Source organism: Juglans regia, chromosome 16 (genome assembly GCF_001411555.2).
Source record: "Juglans regia cultivar Chandler chromosome 16, Walnut 2.0, whole genome shotgun sequence".
Classification (NCBI taxonomy): Eukaryota; Viridiplantae; Streptophyta; class Magnoliopsida; order Fagales; family Juglandaceae; genus Juglans; species Juglans regia.
Window position 1 is genome coordinate 1,705,339 of NC_049916.1, and position 18,564 is coordinate 1,723,902.

General features: G+C 37.1%; 1 protein-coding gene across 3 annotated transcripts; it reads right to left on the bottom strand.

Annotated features, from left to right (window-relative positions):
- Nucleotides 1-179: 179 nt before the first annotated feature.
- Nucleotides 180-14,293, bottom strand: LOC109004582 (glutamate synthase [NADH], amyloplastic-like). Of its 3 annotated transcripts, none has more exons than XM_018983172.2 (22): nt 13,367-14,293; nt 12,910-13,029; nt 12,255-12,368; nt 11,964-12,116; nt 11,216-11,316; nt 11,011-11,107; nt 10,429-10,538; nt 9,532-9,635; nt 9,217-9,396; nt 8,783-9,123; nt 8,633-8,703; nt 8,064-8,533; nt 7,078-7,947; nt 6,559-6,713; nt 6,049-6,210; nt 4,168-5,766; nt 3,374-3,589; nt 2,758-3,026; nt 2,200-2,505; nt 1,803-2,070; nt 1,069-1,326; nt 180-833 (listed from the first exon to the last, which is right to left on the bottom strand). In XM_018983172.2, exons 1-22 carry the CDS (start codon nt 13,760-13,762, stop codon nt 534-536), a joined length of 6,660 nt encoding a protein of 2,219 aa, XP_018838717.1. In that variant the 5' UTR covers nt 13,763-14,293; the 3' UTR covers nt 180-533. The 3 variants fall into 3 exon arrangements, with proteins under 3 accessions (XP_018838717.1, XP_018838716.1, XP_035542758.1); XM_018983171.2 differs by having other exon boundaries at nt 3,374-3,592; nt 13,367-14,292; XM_035686865.1 differs by lacking the exons at nt 11,011-11,107; nt 11,216-11,316; nt 11,964-12,116; ... (1 more) ...; nt 12,910-13,029; nt 13,367-14,293 and adding an exon at nt 10,897-10,939 and having other exon boundaries at nt 3,374-3,592.
- Between the last annotated feature and the right edge of the window lie 4,271 nt (nt 14,294-18,564).

Below are 18,564 nucleotides of genomic sequence, written 5' to 3' on the forward strand. Positions count from 1 at the left end.
TCCATTGTAAAAGGTAATTGTCAATTTGAACAAACCAAAACACGTGATAACTTGACACATCAATTAAAATTGAATTTTGACTTTTTATAAAACCATATATGATGGATCCAGTTCCACAATTCGCAAAAATCTCTCAAAAAAAAAAATATATTATAATTTATTCAACTCAAAAAAAGGTCGGAGCTAGAATACAGATTCAAGCATGCTGAAATTGAACATAAACAAACTGTACATTATTTCTTAGTAACAACCACATGAACTTAACTTCTAAACAACTATAAATAAAGAAATTGAACATAATATATGAAAACCTATCCCGGGCCCCTACTACTATTGAAGCTACTTCCTGCTTTCTGCAAAACCTTGCCACCTCAAGCAAACGTACTTCTTCTTCCTGCTCAAAAGTCCCTGGCCTTGTGTCTAGAACTGGGAGTTGAGCATCACTTGTGGGCAACCATGAGAAAGATCAATTTACAAATAATTTCTCTCTACACATCGTCTTTCAAATGGTGAGGTGGAAAATTTGAGGTCAGCTATTTCATTACAGTGTATTTGCTGCTGTCTTGCTGCCTCCTGGGAAGATCATGATGCCTCTTAGTAAGATCATCCCGGATCAAAGGGCTAGCAGCAGGGCCTTTTTCTTCTCTTACAAGATATTTGTCAACCTGTGCAGCGGCTTGCCGGCCTTCAGATATTGCCCATACCACCAAGGACTGGCCACGCCGGCAATCCCCTGCTGCAAACACCCCATCCACACTGGTTGAGAAACGGCCATACTCAGCCTTGAAGTTTGATCGAATGTCTGTCTCCAATCCCAACTTTTCTGCTATTATCTGGAAAAGCAAAGAGCAGAATACCACTGAGCAACTGTGTTTAAAAAACATCCAAATCCAGTTCTAAATATCAGCCCAAGATAACTTGGATCAACATTTCCTTGATTCTTATCTAATATTACTAGCCAAAAGTTGCTTGTCCTCGAAGACTTTTACTCCAGGAAAGGAACTCAACTTGGTCACTTGTTTCATTCTACAGAGGAATTTTAGGGCATAGCAAAGTAAAGAAACTAACCGACTCAGGGCCAAGGAATCCCATGGCTAGCAGGACAAGGTCAGCCTCGATAGTCTCCTTAGAGCCCTCAACTTCCTTGAATTGAAACTTTCCACTAGCATCCTTCTCCCAGTGGACACGTACAACTTCAACTCCTTTAACTGCACCATTCTCATCTCCCACAAACCGCTTGGTCAATACCTCATAAGATCTTGGGTCTTTTCCAAACTTGGAAGCAGCTTCCTGATGACCATAGTCTACACGGAATATACGAGGCCACTGCAATCACAAAATGAAAGGACTAATTACACGAGCATCAACAAGTATAACTACCTCATTTTCTGCCTTCTTTGTATTTACACTAAAAACAGAATATCTCAACATATATGATAATACTTTCAAATAGTCATTATCTCATTTGATAATCATACTTAGGTATCGCTCTTGTATATGTCCCAAATTGGGTTATGCCTACTATCATCAATAAAATTCTTATTTATTGATAAAAAAAAGTTAGGTCATTATCTCATTCAAAATTCATTGACGTTGATGTAAACAATATGCACATAACTGAGATGGTTGAGCAAATATTAATGATGAGAGGACCATCAACAAAATTCGATTTCTAGAAGCAAAGCAAGAAATAAGCATACCACAGTTAATGGTTGCAATCAGTATTAATAGAAACTCAAAGAAAAAATTATCTGCTTTGACACTGGCCATAAACTAAACATTGGGAAAAATTAAGTCAAAACCTGTGGCCAAGGGTTGCCTGGCGCCCTGGTTTGTGGTGGTTCAGGGAGAAGCTCTAAGTTTATGATGCTACTACAGCCATGCCGAATAGATGTCCCTATGCAATCTGTGCCAGTGTCACCTCCACCAATGACCACTACCTTCTTTCCCATGGCAGAAATGTAATTGCCATCCTGTAAATTGCTGTCAAGCAAGCTTTTGGTGTTTGCATGAAGAAACTCCATAGCAAAATGGACTCCTGATAGCTCCAATCCTGGTACGGGAAGGTCCCTGCATAAAAAATAACTAGAAACTCTGAAAAGGTTCTACAAGTATCAGTTTAGCTAAACAAAACTTAACGATTATGCACGACAAGAATACAAATCAATAATCTCTATCTTTCCACCTACTATTAATTACCTTGGTTTTGTGGCTCCAACAGCCAAAACAACAGCATCATTTTCCTTTCGAAAACGTTCAAGAGAGTACAATGGATCAGTTCCAACATTAGCATTAACCAAAAAATTGACACCTTCTTCAGCCATAAGGTTCACTCGCCGTTGAATTATATCCACTTTGTCAGCCTTCATATTCGGAACACCATACATCATAAGCCCGCCAATTCTGTCGGCACGTTCATACACCTTCACTGTGTGACCCATTCTGTTTAGCTGATCTGCAGCAGCTAAGCCAGCTGGTCCACTTCCAACAACAGCCACTCTTTTCCTGCAGTCATACACATTTAATTATTTTCATGCGGTGGAAGTAAGGCACTTATCCATACAGAATCTCTATACAAAAAGTTGACTATTCTAACTGGCTAATACAACAAAAACTATCTGTCAGCATACGATTTAATCAAGGAGAAATCATTTCAAAGAGCACCACCAGTCAAGGAAAAAGAATCTCCTCATTTAACAAGATAGAAAACTTGAAAGAAAATACCACTTCTTGTCAATAGATTTTGAAAAGGCACACCTAGTTCTCTTGAGGGGAGGCCGTGGTACCATCCATCCCTCCTCAAATGCCTTGTCTATAATCGCACACTCAATACTCTTGATAGATACGGGATTCTCAATAATGCCCAGTACACAAGAACCTTCACAAGGTGCTGGACACACTCTGCCAGTAAACTCAGGGAAATTATTTGTCTCAAGGAGCCGGTCTAATGCTTCACGCCACCGATTTTGGTACACTAACTCATTGAACTCAGGTATTTTGTTTCCAAGAGGACATCCGGAATTCTCCTGCAAATGAAAAGGGAGTTTAAAGTGATCAATAAGTATATGTGAAAATTTTTTTTTTATTGGCACCTTGTGTCCGGGAACAGAGTCCCGACAAATCCCGAGGGTGCATAGGCCCTCGGCAAGGAGTTTCCCACAAGTGCACCTCGGGTAATTCAAGGGAAAAATCTCCCAATCCGATAGCCCCTAGAGATTGTTTGCACCCAAGGGGATTTGAACCTTAGACCTGGGGGGAGCATACCCCAAACCCAGGGCTTTTACCACTTGAGCCAACCCCTAGGGGTTATACGTGAAACTTTAAATAGATGAACACAAATAGTTGCATATAGTTTCCAAACTGGGAAAATTACCTGATGGCAGAAAGGAGTACCGCAATCCATGCAACGTGCAGACTGAGTTTTGAGAAGTGCGCCAGGTTTTGATTCCTCCATAACTTCCTTCCAGTCATTCATCCGGATCTTGGGATCCCTGTATTGAACGCCCTTACGATTATAAGTAATAAAACCTTTATCTTTAGTAGCATCAGTATCGCATGTAGGCCTCTTCAATGGTTCAACCTCTTCTGCCTTCTACATAATATATACACAAAACTCGCATCAAACAAATGAATTAAAGATCGAATAAAACAATTACCAGTAAACAGCAAAGCAGTATCCCAGTGAACTCCAGACCCCACCCCCTACTTCCCACCACCCCACAAAATAGTAGGACAAAGAAGTATGAAGGCTTAAAAATTCACAAATTCCAAAAAGGTTCTAGCAGGTTCAAGAAATATCATTTTTTTGAGGTGAACCAGAAAACTAAACCAACCAATAAAAAATGGCTGAAATGCTGAAGTACAAGAGAAGACTCATTTAAAGTTAGTTCATTTTGGGGACTAAAACTATCACTTATTTAAGGTTAGTTCCTTTTGACCTCATCAAAATCATGAATAAAAAAAACCAAACCTTTATATGTTCTGAATAACATTATTAAATCAACAGTACGAAAGACAATTTATGGTCCAGCTAAGTATAAATTTCTTATGTGCATGTTACTACGTAAAAAATTCCTTACATCCATGCACGTATGAGAGCAAGGGGAGAAGGGAGCAGGTAAAAATCCTAGTAAAAGTTAATGCTAATTACAATCAAAAGAGCATTACCTGATTAGAATTCCCATTTAAAGATGCAGCTGCTAACTTTTTTAGCTCTTCAAAAGCATCTTTTTCGATTAGTTCAGCCTCATATTTTTCCTCAGCTTCTTTACCAGCACCTTCCACAGCCTCCTTCGAGGCTTCCTCTGCTTTCATGTTTGCAAGAGCCTGTTTATACTCCCTTGGGAAAACTTTAATGAATTTAGGGAGAAGATTCTCAAAGTTAGCAAGTACTTCTTTCGCTAGCTGGCTGTTTGTGTGACGTTGATGTTGCTGAACCATCATTCTAACAGTCATGATATCCTCCTCTTCAAGTTTATCAAGATCCACAAGCTCAAGATTGCATCGAGAATGGAATTTTCCATCCACATCAAGAACATAAGCAATACCACCACTCATACCAGCAGCAAAGTTCCTGCCAGTTCTTCCAAGCACAACAACGGTACCACCAGTCATATACTCGCATCCATGATCACCTATACCTTCCACAACTGCCTTGGCCCCTGAATTACGTACACAGAATCTTTCTGCTGCCATCCCATTGAAATATGCCTCTCCACTCGTTGCCCCATAGAGAGCCACGTTACCTATTACAATGTTTTCTTTGGGATCAAACATGCTTTCCTTTGGAGGATAAACTACAATCTTGCCACCCGATAATCCTTTACCAACATAGTCATTGCTGTCACCTTCAAGCTCAAGCGTGATTCCAGGGCAGAGGAATGCTCCAAGGCTCTGACCTGCACTTCCAGTGAATTTGAAATGGATGGTATCTGCAGGAAGCCCTGCCATTTGATAGCGTTTAGTCACTTCATGGCTAAGCATCGTTCCAACAGCACGGTTCACATTGTAGATTGGATTTTCAATGTAAACAGGAAGACCCTTTTCTAATGCAGCTTTGGACATCGGAATAAGTTTTTGGTCCAAAGCCATGTCCAAGCCATGATCCTGTTTCTGGATACAGTACTGTGCCGCTTCAGGCCGAAGCTCAGCTGCAGGTCTAAGTAATAGAGATAGATCAATATTCTCCAGCTTCTCATTGTTCTTAGTCACTTCTTTATCAACTTCAAGCATATCTGAACGGCCAACCATCTCATTTACAGTTCGAAATCCTACCTGTGACATAATTTCCCTCATTTCTTCTGCTACCATGAAGAAAAAGTTAATAAGATGTTCTGGTTCTCCAGCAAACTTCTCTCTAAGTACTGGATCCTGAGTAGCAATGCCAACAGGGCAGGTATTTTTGTGGCACTTCCGCATCATGATGCAACCAAGCGTAATGAGAGGTGCTGTGCTGAAGCCAAATTCTTCTGCACCAAGAAGAGCGGCTATGGCCACATCTCTTCCCGTTTTGAGCTGCCCATCTGTCTGGAGAACTGTTCGGCCACGAAGGTCATTAGCAACCAATGTCTGGTGAGTCTCAGCCAAACCAAGTTCCCACGGGAGCCCAGCATTCTTGATTCCCGTCCATCTAGAGGCCCCTGTACCTCCATCATGACCTGAGATCAAGACATGGTCGGCATGCCCCTTCACTACTCCACTAGCAACTACTCCCACACCAGCTTCAGATACCAACTTCACACTAATTCGAGCAGTTGGGTTGGAGTTCTATAAATCAAAAGGTAAGGTATCAGATTGCCCACAAGTCAATTATTGAACAAAGAGTACTCAAATTTCAAACCCCATTTGCCTTCTAGAAAGCATAGCCAAGCATTACTCAGACAAAATGAAGGGGAAAGGCAAGAAAATTTCTACAAAGAAGCAACTTATAAGTCCTTCCAGGAGAGCAGGGGGAGGGGATACACCTGATATAGCCTGTACATACCTTAAGATCATGAAGTTTGGCTCATTACAAACCAATCTAGTGAGTGCAAAAACAGCTGTACATACCTTAAGATCATGAATCAATTGGGCAAGGTCTTCAATTGAATATATATCATGATGGGGTGGTGGACTAATCAGTCCCACCCCAGCAGTAGAATTCCTAGTGACCGCAATTTCTCCTACGACCTTGTAACCTGGAAGTTCGCCTCCTTCGCCAGGCTTCGCACCCTGCAAATTGATTTGGACAAAGTTCAAGCAATATTAATTACAGAGACTTAACAAAATCAGCCTATACTTAACTTCAACAAATGCCAAAAAGTTGGTATCATTTAAAGATGTGAAGGCATCCACAGGTGCTTTACAGACACAGCAGCATCTGCCATGAATGTTGAACCATAAACAAGAGGAACCTCTGTTCCAATTGAAATATAGAGCTGAACATAATTATATCAGATTAAAACAATAGTAGATCCGATGGAAGTGTGCCAGGGAAAGGACCAAATTTGGACCGTCCCAGTGCTGGCCACTTGTTCATATAAACAATGGAATTCCAATTGTAAAATATCAAACAGGTACCTGAGCCATTTTTATTTGTAATTCATCAGCATTGGTAAGATAATAACTTGAAACTCCGAATCTTCCACTCGCAACCTGCTTAATTGCACTCCTTTTTGGGTTCGTGGAACCATCTGAAAGAGGTTCCATACGAGATGGCTGCTCACCTCCCTCGCCTGCAGCAAAAATCAAAGCAAGAATTAGTCGGTTGAATATATCATTAGGATAGGCAATAGACAACCTTTCATCTTTAGCTAATTGAATTTTAAAAAAGTAAATCCCCATCATAAGCTAGAATTTAGTTTTTTTTTTTTTTCAGAAAATAAGAAAATTCATGCGTAAGATATTCTGAAAGTTAAATAAAGAAAATTCTTAATGAGACTCTTAACATGTAAGCAATGCAAAATTAAACCATTCCACAATCTGATTCAATCATCACAAAAATTTATGGTATTTAGCAAACCTTGACAGACTCATCAACAAAAGTGCCTTAGTTTCAAATAAAACCATGTGGAAGTTATACAGGGTGAAGAAACAAACCTGTATTCGACTTTCCTCCAATTCTATTCATGCCAATAGCCAGGGTTGTGTGAGCCTCCAATGATATGGATCCATAACTCATGGCCCCAGTACAGAACCGTTTGACAATCTCACTGGCAGGTTCCACTTCATTCAAAGGGACTTTCACCTTTGCCTCTTTAAATTTTAATAGCCCCCGCAAATTGCAGGCTTTATTCAATTTATGGATAAGCTTGGAGTACTCTTTGTAGGCAGCAGCACTGTTGGTTCGGGCAGCCTCTTGTAGCTTTGCTATTGCAAGAGGATCATTGAGGTGAATCTCACCACCTTTCCTCCAATGATAATCACCTGGGTTAGGCAGTGCTACAGCTTCAGCACTTTTGGGAGGAAAACCCCGAGAGGGAAATGCCAACTCATGCAGATGAAGTGCATCACAAGCAAGCATCTCAAATGTTGCACCCTCAACTCTACTTGGAGTGCCTGCAAAGCACCTCTCTATCACTTCTGACGAAAGACCGAGAGCTTCAAATATCTGAGCACCCTTGTAAGAGGCCAAAGTTGATATCCCCATCTTAGCAAGAACCTTCATCATTCCATAGTTGCTTGCTTTGAAGTACTTCCTGACCAGCTCTTCCTTTGAGTGGAATTCACCACTTGATTTTGTTGGGATCTTTCCATCAACTTGCAATCTCCAAATGGCTTCGATAGCCAAGTATGGGCATATAGCATCTGCACCAAACCCAACAAGCGTACAGAAGTGGTGCACTTCACGTGGCTCAGCACTTTCGACTATCAACCCAACTTGAGTGCGCTCAAGCTTATTAACAAGATGTTGATGGACGGCACCAACAGCCAAGAGGGAGCTTACCGCAACGCAATTAGGTGAGAAAGCTATTCAGTCAGGAAAAATAAATAAATCAGAACAAGGTTTTCTATTAAGTATCTGTTGAATGCATCCAGTTAACTTGAGCAATCAAATGAACAAATAAAAAATAGAAATGTGATACCTCTATCAGAAAGCACAAGTAAGGTATAACCCTCTTTAATTGCATCATGTGCTTCAGCACAAATCCTATCCAAGGTCTCCTCCAGTCCATTCCTACCTCGGTCCTTAGAATAAGTTATGTCCAGAACCTTGCTTTGCCAACCTCTATAATTCATCTTTTTTATTGCTTCCATTTCGTCAACGGATAAGAGAGGATCTTTTAGTGTGAGTCGATGACACTGTTCTTCAGTGGTTTCCGTCAGGTCTCCTTCTGGACCAATCATGCATACCATTGAGGTGACTATCTTCTCCCGAATGGGATCGATTGGAGGGTTTGTCACCTGAGCAAACATTTGCTTGAAGTATTCAAAAGTGAGCTTTTCTCTGTTAGACATTACAGCTAAGGGAGTATCATTTCCCATTGATCCAAGGGCTTCTACACCATCTTTTGCCATGGGAAGCAACAACATTTCCAAGGCTTCAACAGTGTAACTGCATATGGAAGCCAGAAATTGAAAAAATTAACTCCTTTTGAAGTGCAAAAAATGAAAATAAAAGATGCAGCAGCATATGCAGGACAGATTTACGCACCCAAAAGCTTTTAATGGAGCCAATATACCATGAATTCCCATGTTTTCCAAGCCATCATCATCTCCAGATGCCTAAAGTTACAAAGTACACGAACCCAAATGAGAATTATCCACAAAGGAAACTCAAGGAGAACAGTCATAAAGTACTTACCGGAATCACTCCCACAACTGGATTGACCTTTTGAGATTCCTGAACAGATTCAACTATGTCTTTGAGTTCAATTTTTTGCCTTCTAAGCCACTCGCTATAAGGCCTTTCCAGTGAGTATTGCTGCTTCAAGGCTTCATCATCAACAACAATATGGTTTTCAAAATCCACCAAAAGCATCATGCCAGGGTTTAGTCTCCCTTTCCTACACACGTCTTCAGGTGGAATGTCTACTACACCAACTTCACTGGCCATTATAACTCGTCCACTGTGGGTGACGTAGAAACGACCAGGTCGCAGCCCATTGCGATCCAATGTTGCTCCCAGATAGCGGCCATCAGTAACTGCAAATGATTTACACAAATAAGAAGCTAGAAAATTAGATGATATATGAAGCAAACTTTTGAGTTGGTGTAAAAACTTTAAAAACTATTTACATGTTATAAGAGCTGGTCCATCCCATGGCTCCATCAGAGCAGAGAAGTATTCATATAATGCCTTTCGATGAGGATCCATATTCTTGTCGTTTTGCCATGCTTCAGGAATCATCATCATGATAGCTTCAGGGAGACTTCTGCCAGCTCGAACTAGAAGCTCAAGGACACCATCCAAAGCTCCTAATAGAGGAAAAATCATAAAAAGCACGTCAGTATATGATAAGATGATCTGTGTAACCTTATAATGCCTGTCACCATTTAAATTTATATAACTCCATATTTATACATGATGCAAGATACAAGCTAATACTTCACCTGAATCAGATGAACTGGCATCTACAATAGGTAGAAGCTTCTTTAACTCATTCTTTGAGAGACCAAGCTCCTCACACTTTAACAAACCCTCACGTGCCTTCATCCTAAGTACAATGTAAAATTGGGTCAGCATTACATTTTCATCATTCTTTTCAACAAAAAAAAATGAAGAAAATCAGCTTTGACCATAAACTTTCAACAGCCAGCAATACAACTTTTTAATTCTTTCATACGTTTTAGAAATTTTTTGAATTGATAGCAGGTGGTTGGAAAGTAGGACAGTGGAGACACGTTTAGACCAAGGTTATGGGGTCATAAACAAACTTGACTTCAATAGCAAGTGGATTCTCAAAGAGATCTTATTTATTACTTGCACCGACACTGATACAATGCAACAATATAAATAACTTTTAGGACCAGAAGTCTTGCCTATTCTCCAGATGCCGCATGCCTGAACAAGAAGTCATTAATTGAGCAGCATGAATAGCTATTATATCCTAAAAATTCACTTAACATTTGCATTTCTCAACAAGCAAGCAGATTCACATAAAAAAGATGGCCTTTCTTAAAGATTATTTCTTAATTTACTTCAAGAACAAATATATTGCATCAAATCAATGCAAACATTCAATGACATCACCAACCTTTACCAGGCTACCTGGCGACAAGCATGGCAAAAATGGATAAGAAAATGAGCTTTCTGAGAGATGACATTATCATTAATAACTTAAGCCATAAACAAGCATTCTTGACAAGAAATTAAGAAATAGTATCTAAATCAACGGCTGCTAGTACTTTTTTCTTATAAGTATGGTGCCCATGGTATATCAATCACATCAAACTGATTGAACAAGGCTCGCACTTAAGAACATAAAGAACTCTTTCTCCAAAACATACCAGTTTACGTTGCCCCTAAGTGTGTTGATTTCTCCATTGTGGCCCAAGATACGCATAGGTTGAGCACGATCCCAACTGGGAAATGTATTTGTTGAGAACCGAGAGTGTATCTGCACCATAAATCAAAAGAAAACAGATTTTCAGGGGCAATCCCATCTACTATATCCACAAAAGAAATTGATTTGGAAACAGCACATGATATTCTATTCAGGCACTTAGATTGCATGACACTAAAATGCTTGGATACCCTAAGCTAATTTACCAACACAATTTCCATCCTACAATTCAATTGAAATTTTCATCCCCAACAACCGATCACAAGGAACGCTGCACCGTGTTTCTGCAAGCATGAATATCTCGACAATGAAGCTTTCTTACCAACTCACCCAATGTGTCTAATCCAGCATCCAAATTCAAACAGTAACCAAGGGAGTGGAAGAACTTAAGAGATCATTCAAATCTCAATACCTCAGAATTCATTCCTCAACCTTGCACCTCTTCAGTTACCGGTTGTTCCCATGCTGTTCGTTGGAGTGTATAGTTAGTAGAGGGAGAAAAGAAGTGGATGGATAATATATTTACCAGGGCCATGTAGCTTGTAAACCTTTCATTGCCAATGTCCGCATAATAATAATCCTTCAACTGATCTGGCCTTAACTGACCTTTGTAAACAATGGTCCTGCAAAAAAGGGGGAAAGATATAACAATCTGGTTGCAAAAAGCAAAGAACCTAGATTATATGCTACCTAGATTCTATGGAAAATCATGGAGCTTTCAAAAAGTTCACCTTGAGGAAAGAGAACAGATATAGAAATCCTTAGCACCACCATGTTCAAGGTTTAGTGCAGCTCGTATAGCAACCATTGAAAGCCTCCTCAATATGTACATCTGTGAAGAAAGCAATGGGAGAATGCTATTTTAGGGTACGTTTGGTTATGGTAAGAGCAGATAGGACATTTTGAATAATTTTTTTTAATACATTCTATATTGGGGTTTGTGAAAGCGGATACGTAGAGTGTTGTTTAAATATAGTTTTTTTAAAATAGTTTTTGTTTTGGTTATTGTAAAAGTTAGTTTTGATTTTGGTGTTTTACTTTCATTGAAATCTAGGCAAATGTTCAGATGAAATGCTGAAATAGAAATTTTTTGAGATTGATGTTGTTTGAATTGAAGTTGGAAATTTTTTTGAAAAACGTTTTGATAAGTGTAAACCAAAAATGGGCTTAATGTTCCAACATTAACAAGAAGGAAAAATAAATAAACTAAACAACAAATAATCAAATCCCTGCTTCTTCCATTTATTAAGATATTTTACTAGTTTGACTGTTGGAATCATTGAATCATACAAATCGTTTTTAACATATTAATTTCTCCAAGTTTTCTACTTGGAGACATGCTTCGTTAGAAAAAGTGATTGGCAAGCAAGACTATGATTTGATTTAGAAAACCTCATCCTAGCAATACTGCAAAATAAGCATGCTTTCCCACTTTATTAAACATAACCGACTTGAAGAATATAAGAGAGGGCACCCGACCTGCTGCTCCAAATCAACATGTGACCCATGAATGGGGTTAAGGAACACTTGCTCAACCACAGGTTCTGTCTGCAATGCAGACTTCCCCAATCCTCTGTTATCTGTTGGCACAGGTCGCCACCCAAGTACAGTATGCCCAAGAGACTCCGCAACCTTCAACACAAGCAAAGGTTTTCACATCAATAATTTCCGTCAAAAGAGAAGAACGTAGAAGAAACACGCATGAGAAGAAGAGAAGTAGGAAATGAAACTCAATCCAAACAAAGCAAAATTTCCGAACTCAAAAATCACCTTTGTAAATACAATTTTGCTTTCTTCTCTTCGACTCTCGGATTTGGGCAAAAAGAACATGCCAACTGCATATTCCTTCCGTGGTGGAAGCTCAAATCCATGATTCTTGGCAACCTGAAAAAATGCACCCCAAGAACAATTGATACAGAATTTTCTATCCCTAATACGAACGTAAGAATAATATTAGGAAAAAAACCGAACTCAACTAAGGTAGAACAATTTCTTTAATTACGAATCACAGATATACTAAAAAGACAGAACCACAGATATCTGAGGTACTTCGATTTGATCGTCCAGAAATATGAGAAATATTCCTCGAGGCTAATTTGTCCCCCAGGATCCATTTGAGGGATTATAATTTATGTTCCCTCATAAGAAATATAAAATTTTGGGGGGGAAATTACTCTCGTAGATAAGATAGTATTTCCAGGATTTTAACAAAAAGAAAAAGACTCCTTTATTGGTGGAAAATACTTCCACTGCCATTTAAAATTTTAAAGCAAAGAGCGAAGGCCCGAGGCAGAGAAAAAGTTTTGTGCATTATTATTATCGCTACCATGAAAAGACATTTATCTGAACAGAAAAACCTGTCGAAGTAAACAGAAACCAACAAGGGGAAAACGAAAAAGAAAATAACTTTAAAAAAACAGAAAACCTCATTATAGAACTCGTGAGGAAGAGCGACAAGAATTCCGGCCCCATCACCGGTGTTGGTTTCACAGCCACAAGCACCTCTGTGTGACATTCGTACTAACATCTCCACAGCATCCGTAACCTACGAAAAAAAAAAACACAACAATAACACAAACCTCAGAACACACAAATTCACCGTCACCCACAAATCCGGAATATTCAACCTTAATACCGATACCCACTAAATCTCACACATACACGCAAAGAAGGATGACAAAAACAACCGCAAAATCTCCAAAAAGCACAATTCATAGAAATCACATGCAAAAAATCTAAATACAAAGAGAGACCACAGAGAAACCTAATTACATGCAAATATACAGACATAAAATTCATTGCTAAAAGCACAGTAACTATACAGTTTCGCATCCCCCGCCATCAAAACGTGCATACATGCATAATACAAATTATATTCTTACTGTTTTGCGGCTACTTTCGCCTGATAACTCCGCGACGAAACCGACCCCACACGCGTCCTTATCGAAAGACGGGTCATACAGCCCGAGCGGCTTCTCCGGAACAGCGGATAACGCCGAGCGGACGACGACCCTGAGCTTTGGCGACCTTCCGGGCCCGTCCGACCGCCAAAGTTGAACCCTTTCCAACCCGGACGCCCGCAATCGCGTCCCGAAGAACCTCTTGTCTGTCACATTCACCGACTTCTTCGCCGCAATGCATCGCGTATTAAACCGGGTAGTCGGAACTCTCGGAGCTACATTGAGTTTCGGTTGTTGGTTTGAGGGCTTGTTAAGTGAGGGCAGAGCACAGGAAGAACCGGCTCGGAGCTGGAGAAAGGAGCTCGAGCTCGTCGACATTTACGAAAATTCACCGAGAATTCAATAACGGTTGGTTCCCGAATCTACGGTAAGAGTATAAAATTAAATGACTCCTATAGAGATTTGAGTTCTTTATGTCTATAACTCGATATAGTATTAGTGGATAGGAAATGAAATTTAAAATTCAAACAAAAAGGTCTGATTTGGATAACTACAAATCCGACGAGAGACATAAGGAATTAGAAAGTTGAAGATTTTCACATCATTATATTCAATTTTTTCGTAACAAGAATTCACAGATCTTCTTGTTCTAGCTCCGTGAATGATTTCAGTAAAAAGTAAATAAAAATTCGACTCATTCAAAGAAATAACAGAAGTGTTTATGGTTTAAAACATAAAAGAAATCAAAACAAAATCTTTATATGTTGTTCCTTTTTACAAGTTGGCAAACGAGAATCTCCCTGTCACGTGCAGAGATTTTCGAGGTTGAAGGAAGAGCCAAACCCAACCAACCGCCGGCTTCTGCGGAAAATAAACAAAAAAAAACCAAATGCAAGAGAAAGAGGGGGAAAAAAAAAGTACAGAACGAGAGAGAGAGAGAGGGGGAACGAGAGCGAGAGGAGACGTGGATTTTATAGAGACTTCGAAGACAGAAGGGTAGGGACCAGTCCTCACGTCTATTGATGTGTAATTACAGTATTAGCCCGGTCCGACCTCAGCATTCTTTATCTTATTTTATTTTATACAAACATATATATATATATATTAAATATATTTGTGATGAGGTGACAGATTGGAATTTACGGGATAGCCACGTGTTAGTAGCCATACGCGGCATGCAACAGCCGCTCATGGTGGGTCCAATCCCTGGGAAATTTTATTTTTTATTTTTTGGAGAAACTGAGGACTTAGAACATAGTGTGCTATTTATTTATTTTATTTAGATGAAAAGGCAAGAACTTCAAGATGAAACAGTAGATTTTTGAAAAATTAAAAGAAATTAAAAAAGCTTGATTTATTATGGGAAAATTGGCATTTTACGAGGGAGGGTATTTTGGGTGAAGAGAAAAAGGCTGACGCTATGAATGACGAAAACGTGGCAATAATTAAAAAGGAAAAAGAAATAGGATAATTACGGTATTTTTATTGATGATTACAACATTACAGGCATACGCGGCCAATAGTTTACAAGTGATTATTAATCTTTGCCTGCCTGCCAGTCTGCCGCCTGTTTTATGCGGCCAACAGTAAATGAAAAGAAAATTGATAAAATAACGGCTCATTTACAATTTTTTTACAACTTATCAATGAAAATAAATATTTTCATTTTTAATTATTATATAAAATTTATCTATTTAAAATTTATATAAATTATTTTTTTAATATTAATTATATCAGGAGTATTAATCTGATTAGGATAATTAATGCTAATTTATGACTTCCAGCTCAAGCTAAGTCGTTTTTATCACCTTACTCAATAAATCCAAACCTCTGGCCAACAAGTTTACTAAATTTTATGTAACTTTTATAATGAATTTTATTACAAACTAGGTAAGTAAGATGTATCCCATCATGTCATTTCAAAGTAAGTCTAACGTATTATCAAGTTATTAATATTACAGTTGGTATTATTAATTGAATTGTTTTAGTATTATTATATCGTTATTTACATTATTGCTCACTCCTTTATACGTTGAAAGATTAAATTTAAATATTGGGTTTAATTTTTTATTAATAATAATAAATTAAGATGGTAGAATGAGTTTTATAAGACTCACCTAAGATAAGTTTAGATATATTTAAATGTTAACACGAATTTAAATATATTTATAGAAAATTAAAAAGATTATGGGTTCCGTATATAAAGTAATGTTTAGTTGAAGAAAATTATGAGTTTCACGTGTAAATAAGTTTTGAGTTGAGATAAATTTGTTGATTTAAAAATTATGTATTTAAATGTTATATTCAATTTAAAATTAAACTGAATTAAACTAAATATAGAGGTATTTTTTCAACCCTTCTTCTCCTATTTTTTGTTCACTAATTTGTACCTAGAAGAAATTGAATCACACGTGTACTACTTTTGTTACCTAATTCCATGTCCCAATCGACCACCAACCAATGGTCAGGAATTCACAGAACAACCAAACCCACGATCGGATGTAGTGTAGTCCATGAGAATGATAATTTAGAAGAATTATTTAGGGCACTTTTTGGAAACGAAGTTATTATTATTATTATTATAAGGACTCCTGATTATCAATTTCGCGAGATGTACGGATGCCTATTTTCTGAGCAGCCTTCAGAATTCAGAGACTATTTTTTGCCTTTTGAAAGAATTTATATTTCCCTCGATTCACGGCTGTCCCCTCTCTTTTAGTTTTTTTTTTTTTTTTTCATTTTATTTTAGTTTAAATTTGAATGAAGCATATAATTAGAACGTAAAAGACGTGACGAGGCTGTGGCTGCAGTTACCAATTTCCCATGATCCGAAAATGGAAATAAAAATGATAAAAATAGAAAAATGACTCTGTGGCCTGTGTGCGCGCTCTGCTCTCTCTCCGGTGCAAACAAAATGTCATTTTAGGTTTACACGTAGGTACCGACCTTGTTAGAAGGACCCCATGCATCCATGCATTAATGTCTTCTACGTACTGTACATGAAAATTAAGTTTGAGCTACGGGTGAAGATGGTCGGTCATCGATCAGGACCCAAGCTAGCTAGCTAGTTGTTACATCCATTGACTTTTCGTTTCCCTAGATCCAATAATTCAAGTTTATCTTTCAAGGATTAGACAGTGACATGATGTACGTTTACTGCATTTTGATTGGTACATTGCTGGCCACTAGTTTCATGGTTTATCATGTTGTTTAATTAGATTAAAATAATATTAAAAAATATATTTTAATAATATTTTATTTAATTCTCAATTTTTATCTTAATTAATTTCATTTTATCTATAAAAATAAATAGAAAAAACTCTCATACAAAATATAATAAATAATTTAATTTTTTTAAATTTTAAAATAATAATAATATTAAAATATTATATTATCATTAAATGATTATTTATTATATATTTTATTATTATTTAATAGTGATGAATGTGTTACATATTATTAAATATGATCAAAATAAATGATCAATATTATTCATACACTATATTCGCATTATATTTTAATTATACTAAATAATATGTAGATACTAAATAGATATTATCTGAGATACTTCGATTTGATCGTCCATTATGTATACTATTCCTATGTATATATTTATATTGTGATTAATGCTTTGGCATATGGTAACTAACATTAGTCACTAATTATTGGTCTGACCCACGGCTGATCAGGTTTCCGCGCGCGGCTTTTCAAGTACTTTATTAATTCATTGATAAACAAAATTAATTCCTCACATATCTTTCATCGACGAATTAATAAAGATCAAAATTTAGTAAAAGAGAGATCGAAGAAGTAGTCGTACTTTCTCTCTCATATATAATTTCTTGTAAACTCCGCTTGATTCCTTTGATCAATTTATATAGAAAAATTTTATACATCATACTACTATCTTATTTTTATCTCATTAAATATAACGTGTCACATTTATCACAATTAAATGAATATTTATTGCATACTTCTATATCATTCACTAATGAAGAATATGCAATCATATACTATTTAGTATAATCAAAATAGAATAAGAATATAATGTATATCATTACTCATTTGTATTATATATATTAATAATCGGCCAAGTGGTGCAATCAAAACAATGTAAATGCTGGATCTGTCATATAACAATGCAATAATTCATGACCACCTTTGCTCATATCGATTTATATATATATATATATATATATTATAAAGCCAATATAATATTAGTCGTCGACATGACTTTGCTCAAGAAATCGATCATAGTTATAATTCGATGTTTAATTATTTAAATGCATGGGACCATGATGATCATCAGGCCGACTTTGTAGTTTGGCTTATAGTCTGAATTTTTTCTTTGTATTAATAAGTCACAATTGTAACTTTGGTTTATTAATAAAATGAGTATGTTTCCATAAAATATATATATATATATATATATATAATTTTGGCTGCTAGCTAGCTTCATGACATGCATGATGATGGTAGTTGCTAACTAATTCTTTAAATATGCCACAATGCAATCAAATATAAATTATGCATGGCCGGGACACTTAATATCTAAAAGCTTATTATTAATTTATAAGCGTATGTTGCTGTTGCAATTAATTAATTGCCCACTAGTACTACTGAATCGTGAGGAGATCAAAGCAAACAAACACAATATTATTATTCACGCCGTTGGTCTTCATGTATATATCGATCTCTGATATTTTAATTTTAATATATTTTTTAATAAAAATAAATAGTTAGAAGGATCTCATTCTGATCATCTAATTAATTTGAGTGGGTCCTAATTATTAATTAAGGACGAAAATGGGGAAAGGTCGATACTGCTAATTACTCTTAATAATTTTTTTTTTGTTGGTCTTTGGAAGTATGTGACAATGTGACGTTTGCATCTTTGTATCATAAGCATTTTTATTAACAAAATGACAATTAAATTTCCTTAGTTGGCTTTATATATACCTTAATTATCTATATAGCTGTTTTTGTTTTCTACATAGTGATAAGATTGCATTGTTTTTTTTTTCTTTTTTTGGTTGTATACTATGTAGAGATCACTGACTATATATAAAATTAATTAGGACTGTGAACAATGCAGCCTCGAATGTTCATCTTGCTTAGCTCGCTCTCTCTCTCTCTCTCTCTCTCTCTCTCTCTCTCTCTCTCTCTCTCTGTATATATAT

What these genes read in the sequence shown, in the direction of transcription:
- LOC109004582 (XM_018983171.2), bottom strand. Translation starts at nt 13,762, where the DNA reads ATGTCGACGAGCTCGAGCTCCTTTCTCCAGCTCCGAGCCGGTTCTTCC. An exon ending in TGGAGGAAAGTCGAATACAG is followed by an intron (nt 6,714 to 7,077) that starts GTTTGTTTCTTC and finishes TTTTTGCTGCAG; the next exon opens with GCGAGGGAGGTGAGCAGCCA. An exon ending in AATTGATTCATGATCTTAAG is followed by an intron (nt 5,767 to 6,048) that starts GTATGTACAGCT and finishes TTTGATTTATAG; the next exon opens with AACTCCAACCCAACTGCTCG.